Below are 24,561 nucleotides of genomic sequence, written 5' to 3'. Positions count from 1 at the left end.
GTTATATACCTTGTCTCAGAAAACAAACAAACACCCACATAAAGCTTTTGCTTGTTTGATTTCCAATAAAAAATTTCCTGGTTTGCTGAGAATTAAACTTTAACAGGTAGAATATTCAATAATTATTAATCCATTCCATGATATTAAAATAGCTTTTTGCTAACACTTTATAATCTAACCAGAAGAAAGCATTTTTTAGACAATGCTAGAGAAAAAACTGTTGTAGTGCCCTGTAGCTGAATTATGTGCTAATAGTTAGTGTTCTATTAGCTTAGGTCAAGAGGACAATCAAACCAAAAGCAGTCTCTAGCAATAGAAAATATGCCAACCACTACTAGACAGGTAATGGAGGCATTTTTCCAATTCATCTATAACCAAAACACTTCCCAGATAACTATGCAAGCCTGGGAAACTGCTACCTCTGTAGCCAGCAGAACCAGGCAAAGTTCAAATTTTTTGGTTGTTTGGGAATTTACTGACCATCACCACCACCAAAAAGCCACAATCTAAAAGTCTGGCAAAATATCTTTGTGTTTCAGTCCAAAATTAGAGTAAGTCTACTTAACTGGCATCCCAGACACATTGTGAGCCAAACTAGATTCCATGAGCCTCCATTCAAAGCACAGATACTAAAGGACAAGGAAAACAATCAACCTTTGACCTGTCAGTGACACAGCAACTAGAGATAGAACTGGCTTAAACCAGGTGTGTATTACGAACTGTAGTAATTTGAATGAGCATGGTCTCCCAAAGGGTACTATCTGAATACCTGGTCTCTAGCTGATAACTGGGATGATTAGGAGGTGTGGCCTTGCTGGAGAAAGTATGTCATTGGGGTAGGTGGTAAGGTTTCAAAAGACTCCTGCCATTTTTGAGTTGGCTCTCTCTGCTTCCTAGTCCCTGCAACTATGCCTTTGTTCTAGCATGGGCCTTAGGTTCTACCTTTGAAACCTTAAGGTCAACACTACACTCTCTTTTGTAAGTTGCTTGGTCATGGCAGGTCACAGAAAAGTATGCTCATTCTACACACCAAAGGTCCTCAAGTAATATACATCTTCTGGGTTCCTTGAAAACACTCTCTAGGAACCCCAAAAGAAGACCAATAATCCCTACTCTTGCTTTGACTCGGCAACCTTATCTCTCTCTTATCTCTCTTTTATATACTGGGGCACAATACAACATTTCAAATGAGAAACAGTTTTTACCGTTTTAAAAGTAGCCTATTTACCACAGGGCATGGTGGCATATACCTATAATGCCAGCATTTTGGAGGCTAAGGCAGAGGATCAAATGTTTGAGAACTGGGCGGTGGTGGTGCATGCCTTTAATCCCAACACTCGGGAGGCAGAGCCAGGCAGATCTCTGTGAGTTGGAGGCCAGCCTGATCTACAGATACAGAGTGAGATCCTGGAAAGGCACAAAGCTACACAGAGAAACCCTGTCTCAAAAACAAAAACAAAAACAAACTAGCAAACAAACAAAAAGAACAAATATTTGAGACCAACTTGGGCAACAGTGTTATTCCCACTCAGTAAAACAGAACAAAGAAAGCGCATATGCCAGCACATACAGATAACAAATTAAATAATCTTCTGTTTTATGTTAAGAGCAATTTTTCTATTTTTTAAAAATTTACTTTTATTTTTTATCTGTGTGTCTGTACACACACACATGCATGTTGGTTCCTAAGGAGGCCAAAAGGTGGCCAGGCCCCCTGCAGCTGGAGTTAAGAGATGGTTATGAGCCCTCTGACTCCCAATGAAGCTATCCTGAAAACCAAATTCTAGTCCTCTGCAGGAGCAGTAAACATTCTTAACTGCTGAGCCATCTCCCCAGGCCCCTAAAATAAAATTTTCTTTCTTTCCTAAATAAGGAACAGATGCATGTGATACCAGACTCATAAAGTACTAAAGATATATAGTCAAAGTTAAGTCTTCCATTTAGAAAAAAATATTTTAAATTATGTCTGTCTGTGTGTGTCTTTGTGTGAGTCTGTGGACATTAATGCAGGTGCCCAGGAAGTTCAGAGGCATGGGGTCCCAATGGCTCTGGAGTTAAGAGGCAGTAGATACGAGCAGCTAGCATGGGTGCTGAGAATCAAACTCTGTAAGAACAGTTAGCATTCTTAATCGCTGAGCCATCTCTTTCCAGATTCCCTATGACTTATTTATGGTTATATGTTTGTGTGTGGGTATATGCATGTATGTGCAGGTATCCATGAAGCCAGAACATGTCAAATACCCTGGAGCTAGAGGTTGTTGGGAAGTGAATTTGGGTCCTCTGTAAGAGCAATCTGTGCTTTAAATACTGAGCCTTCTCTCCAGGCCCTATAGCCATCCACTTTGCCACCTAGCCCTCATATCTGGTTTCCAGTTCAGTTTCTTACGTCACCTACTACTCATATTCAAACAAACACATTCATTTTAAAATACTTATAGGATAAGATATTAGACATAAAATTGTGTACTGTTAGTATCTCATTTTATTTTAAGATTATTTAACAATATTTGGTTAAGGTTACTAAAGTAAATCTTTTTGCCAGTTCATTTATCATTTGCCAAGTCAATTAAAAGGTAGACAAAATACTGTATTAGCGAAAGCCTCATCCTAAAAAGACAGAAGACAGCTAGGCAGTTGTGATGCACACCTTTAATCCCAGCACCCAGGAGGCAGAAGCAGGTGGATTTCTGTGAGTTCGTGGCCAGCCTGGACTACATAGTGAGTTTTATTTTAGGATAGCCAGGACTACACAGAGAAACCCTGTCTCAAAAATCAAATAAACAAACAAACAGCAGCAAAAAAAAAAAAAAAAGAAATGTTAAATCCTACCATGAATGATGGATAGAAAACTCAACATTTTACAGGTGTCAAACTGGAAGCATGTACAAGAAGTCTTACTCAAGGAATTTCATAAAAGACAACAGTGAAAACTGAAAAGCCTTAAGCCACCAACCACTTGAAGTTCTGCTTCCAACCAACAGAACAGAACGTTAACTTTACATAAATATTAAATGTTCATGAACAGTATCACTACAACGTTAGTAGGCAAGGCTAGAGATTTCAGAGGTTATTCAAACAGTAGTGGACACCCCTAAGCTTCACTGCTGCCAAAATCTCAGGCTTCAAAGGTCATTCATTACTCAGTACCACACACGAGTTACCACTGTTCCCTGGCCCTCATTTCCAGTCAGGCACCAAGACCACCCACTAGAACCAATATTATTCTTTTCTGCCTCAGCCTTTCTTTTCCAGGGAAAATGATTTCTAATGTTGCCTGGCAGATTTTATTTTTCAGCTTAATCTTTATTTCCTATTGCTAGACTATATTTGTGCAGATGCCTGGGTTAGAAGACTATAGCTTAATTCCTTGCTTTTTATTATACTAGTAAACTATTTGAAAGATAGTATACCAATTTTTCTGGGAGTTTTGTTTTTACAAACTGTTACAAGAATGAATTAGATAATTATTTAAATCGCAAAGATATTTGATTGTGTGTCTGCGTGTGTTTTGAGAAAGGGTCTCACTATGTAGTCCTGAATGGCCTGGAACTTGCTATGTGGATTAAGTTGGCCTCAAACTGCAGAGATCCATCATCTATCTGTCCCTCTGCCTCCAGAGTGGGTAACCACACCCAGCTGCATAGATGTTTAAATTATAGGGAGGAAATGTTTTCTTTCAGGGTTTTGGGTTTTTTGGGGGAGGGGTTTAAGGACAAAGTTTCTCTGTGTAACAGTTCTGGCTGTCCTGGAACTCACTTTTGTAGATTAGGCCAGCCTCACACTCACAGGGATCTACCTGCCTCTGTCTCCCAAGTGCTGTGTGGCCACTGTTGTTTTTTTAAAAAAAGGTAAATAGTCAAGAGAGCAAGCTATTGGGAAGTACTCACAGGTAAGACAAGAAGACAGGGAAGAAGGGCAAAATACACACAAAGTACTGCAAGACACACAGACCATAAACTCCTCCTTGGTTGTCAGTGTGTACTCTGGAGACAGACTCCAGTCCACTGTTTTTAGACGACAGCTCTCTAAAAAGAACTATATTTCAAATGATTGCTGCAAGGACTAGAGTCGTGGTTCTCAACCTCTGTAATGTAGTGACCCTTTAATACAGTTCCTCATAAAATTATTTTCATTGCTACTTCATAACTGTAATTTTGCTGTTATTAATCATAATGTACATATCTGATAAGCAGAATATCTGATATGCCACCCCTATGAAAGGACTTTCCACCCTCAAAGGGGTCAAGGCCAACAGTTGAGAACTGCTGGACTAGTGGATCTTAAATCATTGATGAAAATTAACCGTTTTCTCTGTCTTCTAGGTTGTAATGCTTTAGTGCCAAATACACTTTAGAGAACTCAAAGGATGCTCTATCAGCAGACAATTCAATTAACTGGAGCCAACGCTGGGCAGAGCTTTTAGCACTAAGAAAGCACTTTGAAGCTATTAGTTCAGTCGGCACACATGGCCTGAGTACCACATTAGTGTTTTATAAGTGTTTCTCATTGAATTGTGACACTTTCTGTAATAAAACTGGGGCTTGAGAGAGACTGGCAAGTGACTGAACAGGAATGTGAACTGGGCCTGAATACAAAGCCCAGGCTCTCAATTGCTGATTGTAACAGAATATTCTATCTGAATGACAAATTATTTGACACCTTTGTCAACAGGTTTTACTTTTGTGCACAGCTCATCATAAAAACACCAAAATATTTTCAAGTGGCAATTAGGAAAATAAATTAGGAAAAATACCGAACTATTTAAAATAGATAATTTGTGTTGGGCACAGTGGTATACATTTAATTCCAGCACTAGGAGATTCTCTGGCAAGAGGGTCTAGTCAAGGGCTACACAGTGAGACATGCCATAAACGAACACTTTATACAATAATATAAGAAAGCTTCCTAAGTAACTGTCCCACTAATTCTCAGTTATTTCTGCAGAAAGACTGACCACACTCTGTCTTGGCAAGCTCCATTACTTGTTCATTCCTTTGCACAGTCTTCTTCCTGCCGGGAAAGCCTTCTCCAGTCTGTCTACCTGGCAAACACGTTCTTCTTTTGAACCCTCTACTCTGTAAAGTTCCCAAGCAGAAACTTAAATGCCCTCTCTTCTGCACTGCACTATGTTCTTTTGAACTGTTTTTATGTAAGGTGTGCCAAGGTATGTGTCTACTGAAGAGTCCAGCCCCACAAAGGCTACTATTGAACCAATTAACATCAATCAACAAATTTAAGTATCTTTATTAAAATCTTTACAGAAGTCAGGAGTGGTGGTGCACACCTTTAATCCTAGTCCCTAGAGGCAGAGGTAGTGCAAGCAGATCTCTGTGAGTTTGAGGCTTGGTCTATATAGAGAGTTCCAGGACAGCCAGGACTACATAGAGAGACACCATGATGAAAACAAAACAAAACAAAACAAAAACAAACCCATAGCTCTCAGACAGGTAGCATAGAACTGTTCATTCGTTTTTGTTTGTTTGTTTGTTTGTTTTTTATTTATTTATTTATTTTTTTAACTTGGTTTTTCAAGACAGGATTTCTCTGTAAAAACAGCCCTAGCTGGCCTCAAACTCAGAGACCCTCCTGTCTCTGCCTCCCAAGTGCTGGGATTAAAGGGGTGTGCCAAAACCACCCAGCTCATTTTCTAAGTAAACACAATGTATAAACATTGTGGTAGATAACTCAGGGGACATAAAGAATAAGCGTTTCATTTTATGGGATCTCAAGGAAGGGAAGGAGAGATACAGATTTATAGTTGTTTCAACATCTGGCTCAATAATACTTTAACAGAATTAAGAAGGTGGCTGGGAGTGGGAGCACATGCTTCTACTCCTAGCACTTAGGAGCTGGAGTCAGGAGGATCAATAATTCAACTGATTCTGTTTATACAGAGAGCACATCTAGCTTGTGCTAGATGAGACCCTGTCTAAAAACAAACAAAAACCACAGCAAACACACCACAAAAAGGGGAAGTAAGACAAGAGGGGCAAGAGGAGGAAGGACGAAAAGTGGTCCAAGGCAGGGGAGGCGGAGGAGAAAACAGGAGGAATTCAGTGCTGTGGAAACACTCGAGGAGGGCTGACATCACTTAAGTTGCACCTTGATGAATGGGTAGAGAAGGACATCTCACAGAGTACAGCAAGCAAAATGGTAAGAAATGTAAGAAAATCCAGAACTGTCTGCAGGGCCATGGCGGCGGTGCACGCTTTTGATCCCAGCACTCAGGAGGCAGAGGCAGGCGGATCTCTGAGCTTGAAGCTAGCCTACAGAGTGAGTTCTTGGACAGCCAGAGATACACAGTGAGACTTTCAACTCGAAAAAGCAGAAACAAAATTAAATTGTGTTAAAATACATATAGCATCTTAACCATTTTTATGAACATCAGTAGTGTTAAGTACACTCATACTGATGTACAACAAGCGTCTAGAACATTTTTATCTTGCAAAACTTAAACTCAGGGTTGGGGATTTAGCTCAGTGGTAGAGTGCTTGCCTAGCAAACGCAAGGCCCTGGGTTCGGTCCTCAGCTCAAAAAACAAACAAACAAAACAAAAAACAAAACACAACAACAACAAAAACTTAAACTCTATACCCATTAAAACAGCCACTTCTCATCTTCCTGGCAACAATCATTTAATTTGTGTTTACAAGTCTGACTACCTTAAGTAATAACAGTGACTTTTAAAAATGCATTATGTGTATGGGTGTTCTGCATGCATGTATGTGTGTCACTTTTGTGACTGATGCTCTCAGGGTTACAGATGGTTGTGAACTGTCACAGGAGTCCTGGAAATTGAATTTAGGACCTCTGGAAGAATAACAAGTGCTCTTAAGAGCTGAGCCCTCCCTCCAGCCCTCCCTCCCTATATACATCTTTGTCTCTCAGTTACTAGTGTTACAGGAGGGCTACCAAGCCCCTCAGACTTTTAAGTGGTTGCAGGTAACCCAAACTGCTTTAGTCCCTCTTGTTTTAAAACTATTTTTATTTTTTTCAAACAATGTTTTCTCTGTGTAACAGCCCTAGATCTCCTGGAACTCGCTTTGTAGACCAGGTTGGCCTTGAACTCAGAGATTCCCCCGCCTCTGCCTCCATTCTTACAGTATTTTGAAAATATTAAGTTGTCCTCTAAAGGGTTACACAAATGACAAAGTCTATTCTGTTTCAAAATGATGGACCAGCAATGTGGCTTACGTGATAAAACATCTTGCCTAGTCCTCCTCAGGCCTCAGGTTAAATGCTCAGCACTATGAGAAAATGAACAAAGAAACCTACCCTGTAGTTTTCAAAACCAAGATAAAATGAATTAAAAGAAAATATACACTGTTAAATATTTGTTTAATGAAATGAGAAATCAATACACAACCTTAAAACATTTTTACAGCAATTGCATACAATAAATTCAAGCAAGAATGTATACCTTTTAAAAATAAAAGACAAATTAAACCATTAAAAAACAGTATGCATAAACATCACAAACATATCCTGAGAGTGTGGGGAAAGTACTAACCAGTCACTGCCAGCAGCTGTGACACTCTCACCTCCATTTCCTCCCGGTGAGACCTGTCTCTATCCTCAAATTCGCGAGTTCTTCTTCGAGCCTCTTCAAAGGCCTGTTGTGCTAATGCATCTTCCTGCTGTCAGGGTACATGAAATAAGTATTTTAATTTTGATTTATGTAAAAAATTAAATTTTGGGATTTTTTTATAAGAGGAGACCAACTGAAGAGTAAGTCTGAAAATACTAATACTTATTCCCCCATCCTAACTTCAGAGGCACTTTTACTTTATTTTGGAGTCAGGGTCTCATTGTACCCTTGGCTGTTCTAAAACACGGTTCTCCTGCCTCAGCTCTCCAGTACTGAGGTTATGGACATGTGCCACCACATTCTAACACACATCTGAGCCATCTTTGACTTGTAACCCTTTCCTTACCTCCATACACTGGATCAGCATACTACCTATTAGCTTCTTATTGGAATCTTTAGTCTTCCCTTCATTTCTATAAATATTTTCTTGATTTGGAACCCAAAGAGCTCTTAGCTAGAGAAGTCTCCCAAAGACTGCTCCTGTTCCCTTCTGTTACCACACCCTACTCCTCTCTCTGCCATCCATGTATATCTAAAGCACAATGTGATCACAATGACTCTTAATTTTAAAAGCTCCCTCATTGCCTACATTTTTCATCTTAAAATTTCAACTTTTGCCAGTCACATACCACTTAGTATGTTGCTACATTTTGATGGTACATCTGCAGAAACTAAAAGATCCAGAAGAACACCAAAAAAACTATCAATGTTCATTTTCCTAGAATCAGTACAAAGGCTGGAGAGATGGTTCAGTGGTTAGAGCACTGGCTGCTCTTCCAGAGAACCTGGGTTCAATTCCCAGTCCACATGGCAACTCACAACTATCTGGTATTCCAGTTCTGGGGAGCCTGATGCCCTCACACAGGCAAAAGTATAAGCAAAATCCAATGCAAATAAAATTTTTAAAAAATCATAAAGAGAAATTTCACCATCTTCCTTCCTGGGAACTGATACAATGTTCAGAGACTTAGCCATCTGGCAAATTTGAGGCTAGAGCTGCAGGTTAGCATCAACAGGAAGAAGAAAAGGACCTAGGCCTCTGATAATATAATAAATGCTATACCAGGCCTGACTATGCTAGATATCTTGCTGTGTGCAATAAATTATTTGTCACGCACGTCTTTAATCCCAGCACTCAGGAGGCAGAGGCAGGCAGATTTCTGTGAGTTCAAGGCCAGCATGGTCTACAGAGTGAGTTCCGGACAGCCAGGACTGTTATATAGAAAAACCCTGTCTCAAAAAAACCAAACTAAACCAAACCGCAACCACAACAACAAAAAAGAAGGAAGGAAGGAAGGAAGGAAGGAAGGAAGGAAGGAAAGAAAGAAAGGAAAGTTGTAATTTTCATTTGCAGTATCTATAATTTAAAGGTATGATCGCATGATCAAATTCCCATACTTGGAGCTGGGGATAGAACTTAGTGGTGGAGCATTTGTCTAGCAAGCACAAGGCTCCAGGTCCAATATCCAGCACTTAGGAGTGGGAAAGCACATTCTTTTTTCTTTATTAAAGTTTTATGAATATGGGTATTTTGCCTGCATATATGTCTGTGCACTACTTGTGTGCCTGGTGCCTATGGAGGCCCAAGAGGGCACTGGATTCCCCTAGTATAGGAGTACTCAGTTGTGAGTTGCTATATGGGTGCTGAGAATTGAAACTGGGTTCTCTAGAAAAGAAGCCAGTTCTCTTAACTGCCAAGCCATCTCTCTAGCCCCTAAACACATTCTTATGATATACCTGCTAGTGTTAGGACCCAAGGCAAGAAACTTAATTTTTCTAAGCCTCATTAAATTCATATAAAATATGGGCATAGTAATATTTTACATCTTTGTTATGATTAAACAAGACAACACTGTCTTAGTTAGGGTTTCTATTACTACGAAGGGACACCATGACCAAGGCAACTCTTATAAGGGAAAACAGTTAATTGGGGCTAGCTTACAGTTCAGAGATTAAGTCCATTATTGTCATGGCGGATGGCATGCAGGCAGACCTGGTGTTGAAAAGGTAGCTGAGAGTCCTACATCTGGATCTGAAGGCAGCAGAAGGAATCTGTGTCCCACATACACAGCTTGAGCACAGAGACCTCAAAGCCCACCCCCACGGAGATACAACTCCTCCAATGAGGCCACACCTACTAATAGTGCCACTCTCTACAGGCCAACTATTCAAACTACTACAACATAATAAAAATACTCAAGACAGTATTCAGTAAGTAAGTGCTTTAAGTTACAAGCACTTTTGGATATATAAAAGCCACATACTTAACTAAGCATAATTACTCATGTCTACTATACTTTCAGAATATTCTATACAAGCCTGAGGTACCTAGAAAGGAATGCCGTCCATTCCCAAGGCATTCTATTACCAGTGAGGTATCAACTGGAACATACCTGCTAATGACAAGGTATCCCTCTGTTACATTCATTTACTTACTTTTTTCTCAGAAATTTATTACATTTAGTGTATGTGCACACATTTGTGCATACATGTGTACACACACTGCGGCTTAGATAGAGAGGCTAGAACAACCTGCAGGGGTTGGTGTCTCCTCCACCATGTGGGGCTTGTGGATCTAAGTAGGTCATTAGGTCTGGTGACAAATGCTTTCACCCTAAGCCACTTCACTGTCCCTTGCTCACCTTTTTATTTACTTCACAAGTATCTGCTTAGCTTTTATTATGGGCAGGCCATTGTGCAAAACACCATGAAAAGAACATGAGGCAATAATGATTTTCCTTAGATAGCTGCTGGCATTGGTAGCCAAAAAACAAAACAAAAAACCCCAAAAAATCAAAAAGCCTAATTAACAAATCAACATAGTTATCAACTGTGATTACGTACAACAGGGGGAATTAGGAGGATAAAATGAGAGTGTACACAAGCTGTGACCCAATTCCCTAAGAAAGTTATTGGAGCCGGGCAGTGGTGGCACACGCCTGTAATCCCAGCACTCAGGAGGCAGAGCCAGGTGGATCTTTCTGAGTTCAAGGCCAGCCTTGTCTACAGAGCAAGATACAGGAAAGGCGCAAAGCTACACAGAGAAACGCCACCACTGCCCAGTTAGAATTCTCACTCTTAACGAATGGTAAAATGGGAAAGCTGACAAGCAATTTCCAGTGTCATCCTCATCCTTTAACACTTCCCTTTAGGGATACTACCTGCTAATAAAATAACCTACTCACCTACGAAAGGAAACTAATGACTAAAGACATTACTTTATCCAGCCTCAGGCAATGGTTAGAGGAATTTGCAAAATTTTAGTCTCCTGGGCCACGTGTCATTACTATTCTATATGAAAACATGCATAAAACAGCATAAATTTTGGCAAATGGTGCATTTCTTTAACTTATTACTCTGTAGAACACAACTTTTCATTTAAACCATGACTCTTCCCAGTTAGTTCTACTTACACTCCTGTGCAGATGAAAAAGCTAATCAGCTTATGTGTTGGCTTCAATAGCAGGAAAACCTTATAAACCACTAGAAGACATCTGTTTTACATCAGTGCCATCTGGTACGTAAATGGAAAATGCTAATTTCAATACTAGCACTCATGTTGACAATGCAAGAGTTGGTGGAACATACCAGTGTTCTTCTGCTGGGTGGAAGAAGAAATCAGGAGTTTATAGTCATTCTCAGCTATGTGATGAGTTGGGCTATATGAAACCCTATCCCAAAAGAGCAACAATGTTCTTCCTTCCTTCCTTCCTTTTTATTTTTTCTCTGACTGTCCTGGAACTTACTTTGTAGACCAGGCTAGCCTTGAACTCAGAGATCTAGCTCTGTCTCCCAAGTGCTAGGATTAAATGCCTGTGCCACCACTGCCTGGCTATTAACAATGTTCTTATTGAGTTATAAAATACAAAGTACAAATTTATTAGACACTTCTGGTACATAGCAATACAAATAAAGAACTGAGATGCTCTGCTAATCATCTATAATTCAGTTATACAACTTATAAATACCCTTATATAACCATGATTAAATAACCACTCTATGTAGAGTGTATGTGACAGGTTGATGCTGGACATAAAATTCACCACAGAGCTGAGATTGCCCATTGGTTAAGTAAGTATGAGGAGTTCAGTTCCCCTCACCCACACCAGGCAGCTCACAACTGCCTATAACTCCAGTTTCAGAGGTCTTTTGACCCCTTCAGGCACAAGACATGCATATGGTGCACATATATAAGTACAGGCAAAAGGAATATACATAAATCTAAAAACAAAAGTAAAACTTACCATGAGAATACATATTATCTTTGGTACTTTAGAAAATTTTGGGGTACTGGAGAACTTCTACAATGTCATTCATTCATTTGGGTTTTTGTTTTTTGTTTTTACAGACAGAGTCTCACTATAAAGCCCTGGCTAGCCTGGAACTCACCAAGATCCACCAGCCTCTGTCTCTGGGGGCTAGAGGTGTCCATCACCATACCTAGGCTATTTCTTTTTCTTTTCTAAACATTTAATTTTTTTATTTACTTAATTATTATGTATACGATGTTCTGCCTTCATGTGACCTTGTAAGCCAGAAGAGGGCACCAGATTTCATTATGGGTGGTTGTGAGCCACCATGTGGTTGCTGGGAATTGAACTCAGGACCTCTGCAAGAACAGCCAGTGCTTTTAACCTCTGAGTCATCTCTCTAGCCCCCTCTTTATTTTTTTAAAAAATATTTTACATTTTGTTTTGTGGGTGTGTACATGTGCATGGGAGTTGGTTCTCTTTCCACCATACAGGTCCTGGAGATAAAACTCACGTCTTCAGGCATGGCAGCAGGTGCTGGTTACCTGCTAAATCACCTCAAAAGTCCAAACATACTACTCTAAAGATTAGGGAAAATAGTTCCCCAAAGACAAGATTAGGAGTTAAATAAAAGGACTATATCCAGGAAAGCCTAAAATCACCCTACCTGGGCTCGCTCCTCATCAAACTCCAGGCAACCCATACCATCCAATCTGTGGAGATCAATCCAGCCCTTCCAGATAACACATACTCCATTCAGAATCATGGGCGCCTTCAAGTACACCTAAACAAAACAACAAAAAAACGTAAAAGACAGTTGAAAATGAACGAAAAGTCATCAGACCTGAATTTTCTGCCCTTAGAATTCTTTTAATTAAAAAAAAAATGTTTAATATATATAGATGTTTTGTCTACATGTACATCTACACATCAGACATCCGCCTGGCTCTGCCTCCTGAGTGCTGGGATTAAAGGCGTGCACCACCACTGCCCGGCCTATAGGACTATAGTTATAGATGGTGAGCTGCCATTTGGGTGCTAGAACCTGAACTCATGATTCTTGCAAGAGTAGCCACAGTGTTCTCAATAGCTAAGCTATCTCTTTAGCCCCAGACACAATGTGTGTGTGTGTGTATGAGTGTTTTGCCTCCATGTATATCTGTGCACCTCATGCATGCAGTGTCCACAGAGGCCAGAAAAAGGTGCTGGATCCCTAGAACTGGAGTTATAGATAGTTGTGAGCCACCATGTTGGTGTTGGAAATCAAACCTGGGTCTTCTGAAAGAGCAGACAGTTTTCTTAACTGCTGAACTATCTTTGCAGGGCCCAGATATGAAAATATAAAGGATTAAGCTTACTTGTCAATCTTGCATTTTTCTTTTTGAGATCATATGACAGCAAAATTAAGAATTATAGGAAAAGTATATATATATATAAATAAAAATTAATTTTTAAAAATCTTTTTTTGAGAAAGACTCTCACTATGTAACCCTGGCTATCCTGGAACTCACTATGTAGATCAGACTGGCCTTGAATTCAGAGATCCTCCTGTCTCTGCCTCCCGAGTACATTACCATGCCTGGCCTGGAAAGTACATATATAAACCTTAGACTTTGGTTTCATTCAGCAAATTTTTTCTTTTTGTGATGCCAGAGATTAAACCCAGGGCCCTGCATGTGAGGCAAACACTCTGTCATAGAGCTATATCTCTCGAGCCCTTACAATTTTATTTCCAGTTAAAATTCTTCTAGACTATTTTAAAAAGAAAATTTCCTAGGATTTATGAAAGAACTGGGAAATAGCTTGGGTTTCCCCAGCATGTGTAAGGTTCTAAGTTTTATCCCTTGTATCACCTACTGGAGAGGAGGTAGAAAATGTGTAAAAGCGTAGGTAATTTGTTTGTTTGTTTGTTTGTCTGAGACAGGGTTTCTCTGTGTTGCTTTCTGGCTGTCATGGAACTCTCTCTGTAGATCAGTCTGGCCTAGAACTCACAGAGATCTGCCTGCCTCTGTCTCCTAAGTGCCAGTATTAATTCTTAATTAGTGGGAATGTGAACTCCTCCCACAAAATTATTCCTGGTAAGATAAAGAGAGCTATTATAACACACTAATACACATTTCTGCTTGTATGTTAGAAAAATACCCAAAAGGAATACTCTGGGATATTGTAACAGCTTAAGTCACTGAAAAATTTAAAATATGTAACCCACTCTATGCTTTAAGTTTAAAAAGGTATCAATAAATGCTATTTCAAATTTGCTGAGTTCAAAACTATTCACCTTATAAACTTTTAGTACTATCAGAAAATCCAACATCCTTACATGCTGAGGTGACTTGAATTTTTACAGTTTTAAAATTTTTTTCTCTAAAGATAACCAATACAGTCACCAAAAGTTTCAAGTAAATAACACTAGACCAAAAGTCACTTTAGGTAGAATTTCCAAACTGAGATTTCCAATCACCACATTAATTCTCACATTGGCTGATTTTTCTCAAGAATAAGGATCCAAATAGAAAGGACGGTTGCTACTACTACTCAAGACACAGATATGAAGCACGAGAGAAATTTATCATAGTTCCTACAATCTTCTCTGCCCTAATGTCAAGCTCCTATGGATCTTAAGACAGCTCTGAACTCAGAATCATTCTGCTTCTACCCTAAACTCTGAGACTACAGTCAAGAGTCACCATATCTACTAGGCATGGTGGTGCCTCCCTGCACTCTAGAGGCAGGCACAGGTGGATCTCTGTGAGTTCAAGGACAGCATGGTCTCAAAAAAACAAAACAAAACAAACTAAGAAGGGAGAAGGGAACAGGAAAATGATGCGATTATATTATAATCTCAAAAACTAAATAATTAAAATAAAAATAATAATCAGCAGTTTTTTCAGGTTTTGAGAGAGAACTTCATGTAGCCCAGCTGGCCTTGAACTGATCCTCCTGCAACTACCTCTCAAGTACTAGGATTAGAGCATTGTGTCCACCATACTTAGCTATTTAAAAAATTCTTTTTTCTTTGTATCTTTTCTACCTCACTTAACACAGGCTTCTGAATGAAAATCAGCATAAATTTAAAATCATTCACTGCCTTGAAAAGATATTTGAAATTCAGAGGATGTGGAACTTCAGTGAATTTTCAAAACTACAAATAATCATCTTCATATGTGAGATTTTCATCTACATACATAAAATAGATCTCATCGGACCAGTCTAGCATTTTATGAACAAAACTGGCATTTTTATTACTTACATGACAGAAAAGTGGTAGGAGAGTTTCTCATTTTAAGAGAAAACCTGGCACGCCTTTAATTCCAGCACTCAGAAGGCAGAGGCAGGTGGATCTCTGAGATCGAGGGCAGCCTGGTCTACAGAGTGAGTACCAGGGCAGCCAGGGCTACACAGAGAAACTCTGTCTGGAGAAAACAAAGAAGAGAGAGAGAGAAGCTGAAAAGCTGGAAGCATCCTTTTTTTTTTATTCAATTTAGCAGTCTCCTGAGCAAAGTTTGGATTCTTGTTTTCAGAGATACTTAATAAAAATGTCACTCTATAAATGACAGAAAAGGTAGAAAAACCAAATAAATAAATGATAGAAAAGTTATTCCTCAGGAACCTGTAACATAAATCTACATGATTTATGCCTTTGTACTATATATGTACTATATATGTGTTTTTCTCCTTATGCTAAGAACAACCAAACAACCTTTTTTTTTTTTTTTTTTTGGTTTTTCAAGACAGGGTTTCTCTGTGTAGTTTTGGTGCCTGTCCTGGATCTCACTTTGTAGACCAGGCTGGCCTAGAACTCACAGAGATCTGACTGGTTCTGCCTCCCAAGTACTAAGATTAAAGGCATTTGCCACCACCGCCTGGCTAAGAACAACCTTTTTTAAAACAAAGGTTTCAATAAACCACACTGAACCAATTTTTACTTATAAAAGAAGACTTTCCAAAAACACAAGGTTCTATTTCTCCTCCCATTTGAGCAAGGGAAACAGTCTACAGTTATAGTTAAAACGGTTTAACCACACATTTCCTTTTGTTCTGATAAGTGTTCATTCCTTTCCACATTATAAATGTATTTATTTATCCTTTTTTGAGACAGAGTGTCATGAAACACAGGCAGGCCACTAAATTGATATGTAGCTGAGAGTGACCTTGAACTCTGGATCCTCCTGCCTTCATCTTCCTTGTGCTGGTAATCACACCTACTCACCACCAAGTCCAGCCACGTTTACTCCATCAGTGTGCACCTTAGTCAAGTGACTAAGCTGACTTTCCACTCAGGACCCCAGAGAAACCTAAGAAGATTCCTCTACATTTCACATCAAGAGAACTTGACTTACCACACCTCCAAGGAGTTACAGCACATGACAGAGAGTGTAACATTTCATTACCAAAGCCTCTATTACGCAAAATTCTGATACTAATCATGGGTAATTCTCATGTAACTAATAGCCAAGAAAACGTCAACTTCATGCTACCTTTAAACCAGATTTGTGTTCTTCACAAATGGTTTATATCTTAGAATTTCAGATTCTACAATTTCTTAGTTTATTCATATTAACTAACATCCACAGTCAAAAGTATTTCCCTTATGAAATTCATCTTTTTAAAGCCCATCTTTTACTTCTTTATAAATCTTTCATGAAAAGGAGACCACCACTGATCTGTTTTGGAGAAATTCCTAAATGGCTTTAGAAAATGGATACATTAATTATGAAGAATAATGTCTGGACTCCTAATTTAAAATAACATGTAGATGATCCTGGTGATTTATTTAATGTTCACACTGAAATAAACAGTTTTATGTGTAATCTTCAAAGTAAATGTTTGGTGCTTTTATATATTCATGAATACTAGGCCTCAAAGTCTGAAGAAAATATACTGCTGTCTCTTAACAGCTAGTATTTTGTAATGTTAATTCAATAATGTCATTTAAACACAAAGACATTTATAATGATGCCTTATTTCAAACTTTGAAAAGAAAGGTTATTATATGTTCCAAAATGAAGCTCAATTGTCCTAAACAAATCATGTTATAGAAATAGATTCCACAAAGCCTTAAAAACTAGTAAACAGATGTAGCCAATCACAGGAAGCAACAAAACAGCTTATCTTTCCAAAAGCTAAACACTAGAGAATGAGACTTCACAGGTTTAAAAGTGACTATAGCCTCATTTTTTTTTAAAAGGCAAAAGCTGGTTTAGTAGAATTTAACTCAAGATCTAAACATCACTATTTTTGATGTCATATTGAATCCAAATTATATAAATCACTTGATTTTCAATCTACAGCTTCAAAATCCCCATCATTTCAAACGACAAAGAGATTCAATAAAAACATGCTTGTATCATCCAACTGTATTATTAATACAAGGGTATATTCTTTGGATATGAAGGCACATGCCTCTAATCTCAGCACTTAGAAGGCTAAAGGGGAAGGTCAGTGCAAACTCAAGGTAAGACTGCACTACACTGGATGACCATCTCAAAACAAACAAAAACCCACCATCACCACCAACAAAATAAAAATTCAAACAACAAAAAAATCAAGTATTGCTTCCATAACACAGATGAACCCCATTCACTATACTAAGTGAATTATTAGTCAGGAAAAGGTCAAAATTATTAAATTAACCACAACAGACAAATTGAGAGGAGATAGAAAGGAAACATGAGATTTCAGTTTTCTAAGAGATCTGGGCTGATATAATAAATATGGTGGCCACTAACAGTACCATTATGGGTTTAAATCTTGAGGAAGGGAGGAGAGATTCCTTGAAGAATCAATAGGAAATGAGGACTGATGAAGAACTTGGAGAAAGTCCAACTTTTCAATTAAGGCAGAAGAATACAATACAGAGTAGACTATGAGTAGCCATTAAGCAAACAAGAACACATATTATAATCATAGGTTGAGTTCCCCTTTGTTGGCATGACATAAACACATTATGGGATCTTAGGTCTCTTTTATTTACAGCAATAAAGTTTTTGTCACAAATATCCTCCCTCTGATTTATTTCAGACAAGGTTTAACTATATAACCCTGACAGGCCTGGTAATCACTACTTGTTAGTGGCTAGGCTAGCCTCAAATTCAAGTTTCCTGTCTTAGCCTCTGGAGTTAGGGACTACAGGCCTCTACTACCATACCTTGATAACGGGAGATTTATTTTATTTTACTGAGACAGGGCCTCACTATGTAGCCCTGGCTGGCCTAGAACTTGTATGTAGAGTAGGTTGGCCTCAAACTCAAGAGGTTCACCTGCCTTTGCCTCTCAAGTTCAGAAAACCCATAAGGAGGTTGGAATTTATAGTAAAACCAGAAACTCTGTAAAATTCTGAATAATAATTTACTTTTGAATTCAAGTATATTTTTCTAAAGAATATTATTAATTTCATTAGCTCCTCAAAGGGGTATGTAAAACAAAAGAATTCAGCATGATGGTAAAACTCTTCTAATCCTCCTTCATAGATGGACACCAAGGTCTTTGTAGTATAGACCATGAGATGATAAGTACTCTTCCTTCTAGTAAATGGACAGGGGAGAGAAGGAGTTTTATCAGTTGTTAATGGAGATCAAATCCAAAGCTTGCATGTGCTAAGTAAATATGACCACTGAGCAAGATACCAAACCTCACTTCTTTTAACTGTACTCCCTCTTAGACAGCTAAAAAAGTTAAAAATACAATGGTAAACTTGGGTCCTGAAATTTAAGCATCAGAAGAATGGTATGAGAAAATCTGATCAACTTCTCATTTATTAACATGGACAGTATTTCCTTCTTTGAAGGTCTAGAGGCTGCTTGTTTTAAGAATAAACAATTTGGAAGCAGGAGTGGCATCTTCTATTCAGATGTCTTTCCCCTGCCATGCTGACCCCTTTTAGGAAAGAGCGTTTTCCAGCTACTAGGTAGCTGAGGTGAGGCAAACTGAAAGTAGAAAAGCTATGATTCAAAGAATTTCCTTGTTGGAGTTCTGAGGAAGATAATTTTGAGATAAGCAAAGCACAATAATTGTAAATCTACAAACATACCCAAATGCACATCAGTATCAAGTCACAAATCAATAGGCACAGAAACCAATCCCAAAGCTATTGACAAAAGCAAGAAGCAAATACCTGATTCTACAAAAAAAAAAAAAAATAATAATAATAATAATCTTTCAATTGGAATGAGCATTTCACATCTCTATAATACAAACTGATAAGCTGGGCATGGTGACACTTGCCTTTAATCCCAGCTCTTGGGGGACAGAAGCAGGTGAATCTTGAGACCAGCCTGGCCTACAGGGCAAGTTCCAGGACAGCCAGAACTACACAGAGAAACCCTGCCTTTAAAAATAAACAAACAAAACCCCAACTAAATAAATAGTAAAAATAAACTGGTAACATTCAGTTTTGCTTACATATGTGTCTCTGTACCTAACTTGTCTCTTGCCTGGTGCCCTAAATGCCAGAAGAATGCATCCATTAGATCTACTGGAACTGGAGTTATGGATGTTTTTGAGCTGTCCTGTGGGTGCTAGGAATTGAACCAGTGTCCTTTGAAAGAGTAGCCAGTGCTCTTAACTACTGAGTCATCTCTCCAGCCTCCCCATAAATATTTAAATACTTATTAATAAAAGAGTAAGGAAATAGAAAAAAAAGTTCTTAGCTTCCCTATACTAATTACTTCCAAACTACTTACTTTTTTGTTATTATTGTTTATTTGATGTTTTTGTTTTGGAAACAAGTTCTTACTAGGTAGCCCAGTATGCCTTTGAACTCATAAGCCTTCCTGTCTTCATCTCCTGGGATTATAAGTGTATACCACCATGCCTGGCCTTCAAACTACTTATTTTCACTTATCTGCACCAGATTCCTCACATTTTATAATCATTGCTGGAACTCTATCTCCTTTAGTAAAAATTAGACAAGTCAATGTAAGTAAAAACACAGACTACCACAGAAACACTGTTTATATCTACATTTCCACCAATGCTCTACATAGCAATTTTTTCCCAAGGGAAAGCGCCATCCTCTGACCCCATCCCCAGACAACGAACAGTTGTTCTACCCACAAACTAATGAATCATCATGCATGCTAGCTGTAATGCTAGATTGGCCAGAAGCACCCAGGAAAAAAAGATTCCACTGATCAAATATGTACCTTGCTGCCCAGCTGTAATCATTTCTGTAGATTACTTAACAGATTCCTTTAAAAGACTTCATTCTGACTCATCCTCTCTTAGCCACATGGTCCCCTCTGTTCCTAAGTGCACAGTCAGCCACCGCCAGATAATCACTACAGTCATTCATTCCCTCACTTCTGAGTAACAATTGGGTTGCATGTAGGAGAAAACATAGCTTCTTACAGTGATCTAATGCAATGTATAAACCTACTTTATGTAGTTCAAACAACAAATTGTAAAATGTAAAACTAGAAAATATTTTTGAAGCTTATGTATATGTACACACATTTAAACACATATTCAATAAATTAGTATGTTGCTAAGCACAGTGGCAAAAACTGTAATCCTAGTCCTTGGAAGACAGAGGTAGGAAGATTGAGTTTGATATCAGCCTGAGCCACATAGTAAGAATCTATCTCAAAAATGACCAAAAAAAAGTATGTTAACTAAACTCAGACTTTTGTTAAGACTACATAAGAGCTGGGCACAGTGGCTCACACCCTCAATCCTAGCACTTAGGAGAAGGTAAGAGAGGGTCATCCTTTGCTAACTGGCTAGCTAGTTCAATGCCAGCCTGAGTTACATGGGACCGCTTCTCAAAACCACAAAACCAAAAAACAAAACCTACCAACACTACCACCAATAACATGAGATCTGTATACTTTTCTACAAAATCAAAAATTGTACAAACACATCACATGCTTTCTACACAATCATTTTTACTCAACCTCACTGCATTTTTTTCCCTAAGTGAAAAGCTTGTTATGCTTTTGAGTTAGAGCTTGGAAAAGCTGGCCGTCACAGCAGTGCCGCAAAGCGGGAGCTTTATCTCCTGTCGCCCTGAGAGCTCTTAAGCATCTGCAACAGAGCTGAAGGCGGTTGCAATCTGAGACTCCATTCAGCACATCCTCTTCCAAGAACTTCTTCTGAAAATGACAGTCCTTTTCCACATCCATGTTTATGTTCCATCTAAAAACACTCCTGTCTCTTCCTTCTGTGAGCCCTTAGTACACATTCATGCACTAGCCATACCCACATGAAGTATACATGGCTTTTAAGTTGGAAACATTAGTCTAAGTTGAAATTTGGTATTTAGGGCTGGCAAGACGGTTCCCTGAAAGAACAACTGCTGCCAAGGCTGGCAGTCTGAGTGCAATTCCTAGAACCCACGTGGTGGAAGAAAGGCAACCTATGCCCACAAGCTGCCCAACGCAGGCAGGCATGCAGGCGCGCACGTGCACGCGCGCACACACGCGCGCGCACACACACACACACACACACACACACGTACGTTAAAAGTCGGGAGGGGAGGCGGGGTGGTGGTGGGCTGGGTGGCGCACGCCTGTAATCCCAGCACTCGGGAGGCAGAGTTCGAGAAAAGCCTGGTCTCCAAATCGAGTTCCAGGAAAGGCACAAAGCTACACAGAGAAACCCTGTCTCGAAAAACAAAACAAAACAAAATCGGGAAGGAGGGAAAATAAGAGGCAATATATCTTAAACAGAGAAGCCTACCCAAAAAATTAATTCCTTCAACCATTAAATCAAATTCTGTTAAAAAAAAAATCACTGTGAGGCTTGGGGATTTAGCTCAGTGGTAGAGCGCTTGCCTGGCAAGCACAAGGCCCTGGGTTCGATCCTCAGCTCAAAGAAAAAAGAAAAAAAAATCACTTTGTGGGCTGGAGAGATGGCTCAGAGGTTAAGAGCACCAACTGCTCTTCCAGAGGTCCTGAGTTCAATTCCCGGCAACCACATGGTGGCTCACAACCTTCTGTAATGAGATTGGCTCCCTTTTCTGTATACATAGTAAATAAATAAATCTTTAAAAAAAAAATCACTTTGCTATTATTATCTTCATGAGCACTGGCAAGCCTATAATCCCAGCATTTGAAAGGCTAAGAAAAAAGGATAAAAAATATCTTATGACAGGCATGGTGGTGCATGTCTTTAATCCTGGCAGTTGGTGGCAGAGGCAAGCAGATCTCTGAGTTTGGGGACAGCCAGAGCTACACGAGACCGTCTTAAAAAAAAAAAAAAAAAAGGAGGTCCATGCCCTAAAATTACTTTTTAGAAAAGAGTTTAACCTTTCTCTTCCTGAGGTCAGACAGGAAGAGAATATTCAATTTTCATAGGATCAGTACAGGGTCAACCAATAGTAAACAATCAAGTCCATTTTTTTCATTTTTTTTGAAATCAAGTTTCTTCATACTTTTTATACTAACTGGGCCATACAATTACCATATATAGTCAAACAGATTACATGAAAAAAATATTAATGTGATCATTCAAGACTATTAATTATGTTCAACCAAAACCATCTGCAATCATTTGAAATAAATCCTAAGAGGAAAGAGCGGAGGAATTAAGCTGAGTCTACATAACTTCAATTTAGGAATGATGTAAGTTGTGATAAGTTGCCTTTCCCTAGCGATCTTTTACAGCTAAATTACAAGGAAGCAGTTTAGAGAAGAATTAAAAACATACCAAGATGGACTACTAGGGAAAGATGAAGTATTCCAGCAGCATTGTAGGCCCACCTGAAATAACTTACTAAGTCATACTACAGCACTATCACTATGATTCACTTACAATCTTACACTACAAAACCATTCAACAGCCTAACTTTGGATAGAATTAAAGATGCATTTTCAGTGCTGGGCATACTGGCACAAGCCTGTAACTCATACATTGGGAGATAGAAGCAGAAGAAACGTAAGTTTAAGACCAACCTATGTTACAGGACACTAGTCTCAAAACAATTCAAATTTCAAAATCTATTTTTCATATACTCTAGCACTTCATTTAATCCTCACACGAGGAATAATCTATTTACCACTTGTTACTATGCAAACAGTTGGGATTTGATCGGACTCTACCTTTCTACTATGCTCTAGTACTGTGAATCTTTCCTGAAAACCAAGAGCCAAGATAAGGGATAGGAACACAACTCAGTGTAGAGTACTTGAATAACTCATGCTCAGTACTATCCAAAACAAACAAAAACAATGATGTGCCAAATGCAAACTGTTCAATTAAGACAAGTGTTTCAAATGGGGTTGTTGCACGAATCTTAAAAGTTCTTATTAATAAAATCAAACCCAAAGCCAGGTATTGGGGTGAATGCTGGAAGATAAGAGAAGCAGAACAAGCAACAACTTCCTCACCTTGCCAATTCCTCAGCTGATCCTGTTTGCTCAGACTGGAAGCCTCTGAGTCCTCATCCGAACGGATCTCAGCTGAACTGCTGCTCAAAAGCTTGAAAGCCAGCTCTAGTTTCTGGTTTTCACACCTTATATACCTTTCTGCTTTCTGCTATCACTTCCTGGGATTAAAGGCGTAAGTCACCATACCTGGCTGTTTCCAGTGTGGCTTTGAACTCACAGAGATCCAGATGGATCTCTGCCTCCAGAAGGCTAGGATTAAAGGTGTGAGTGCCACCATTTTCTGGCCTCTATGTCTGTCTAGTGGCTGTTCTGTTCTCTGACCCCAGATAAATTTATTAGGGTGCATGATATATTGGGGAACACAATATCACCACAAGGGATGGTTCAGTAGTTAAGAGCACTGGCTATTCTTCCAGAGGACTCAGACTCAATTCCCAGCACCCATGTAGCAGCTCATAATATTCTATAGCTCTAGTCCTTGGGAATCCAATGACCTCTTTTGGCCTCTTCCATGGGCACCAGGCACACAAAGGGTGAAAAAACTTACAAGCAGGCAAAACACCCATACATATTTTTTTCTTTTTGTTTCAAGGCTAGCCTGATCCATATAATGAGTTCCAAGTCAGCCTGTCCTCCCCCAAAGTTTTTAAATACTTCAAAACAAAAGTATACAATATTATGTTCTAACCTGAACTTACATAAATCACCTATTTTTAGGTAACAGTCTGCTAACAGACCTTCCTTATTATAAAGACCTTTGGTTGGAAAAAAAAAAACCAACACCAAAATCCTCAGTTTTGGGGGAAATTGCGTGTGTATGTGGGGGGAAGCTAGGGGGTGTTGAACCTAGGGCTTCACAAGTGCTAGGCAAAAGCTCTAAAACTGATCTACACCCCCCAGGTCTCTTTCTGCCTTTTGAGACAAGGTTTCCCTAAGCTGCCCAAGCTGACCTTGAACTCACTCCATAGGTCAAGAAGGCCTTGAACTTTTGATACTCTCACTTAGGCCTCTGGAGAAGTTGGGATTATAGACCTTGGCCAACAGGCCTTAGTGAAAATATTCTTCCTATCACATAAGCAAAAGATGAATAAAAGGGGCTGTTTTCTGTGTGAATCACAAAACTGTTTTGAATACAAAATTATTGTTTCTCTTTACTAACATTGTAAGCTGTTTTGAACTCACTAAATTTAAGAATTATTATTGTGGCTAGGCTCCAACATGGCCAATGACCCCATCATCCTGGTATTCAAACCCAAGTGTAATAATCCCCTTCTCTGTTGAATGTGGCCTAGACTTAGTGACTAGCTGCTAATAAACCAAATGAGACACAAATGACTCGGAGAAGTAGTCATAAAAAGCATGGTGACTTCATTCACTTTCTCAGTACAGAGAAGCA

General features: G+C 39.0%; 1 protein-coding gene across 2 annotated transcripts in view; it reads right to left on the bottom strand.

Annotated features, from left to right (window-relative positions):
• Cbfb (core-binding factor subunit beta) overlaps positions 1-24,561 on the bottom strand; it is a 43,528-nt gene that overhangs the window by 7,367 nt on the left and 11,600 nt on the right. Inside the window, exons 4-5 of one of the 2 annotated variants that reach the window (XM_036188971.1) lie at positions 12,506-12,622; positions 7,511-7,637 (exon numbers count right to left, since the gene is read on the bottom strand). In XM_036188971.1, coding sequence (XP_036044864.1) covers positions 7,511-7,637; positions 12,506-12,622 — 244 coding nt within the window. The remainder of the gene's footprint in view (positions 1-7,510; positions 7,638-12,505; positions 12,623-24,561) is intronic. The other variant, XM_036188970.1, reaches the window with a different exon arrangement.

Source organism: Onychomys torridus, chromosome 5 (genome assembly GCF_903995425.1).
Source record: "Onychomys torridus chromosome 5, mOncTor1.1, whole genome shotgun sequence".
In the NCBI taxonomy this organism is placed as follows: domain Eukaryota; kingdom Metazoa; phylum Chordata; class Mammalia; order Rodentia; family Cricetidae; genus Onychomys; species Onychomys torridus.
Note: the sequence above shows the minus strand (reverse complement) of the source record. Positions and strands in the feature narration are given on the sequence as shown.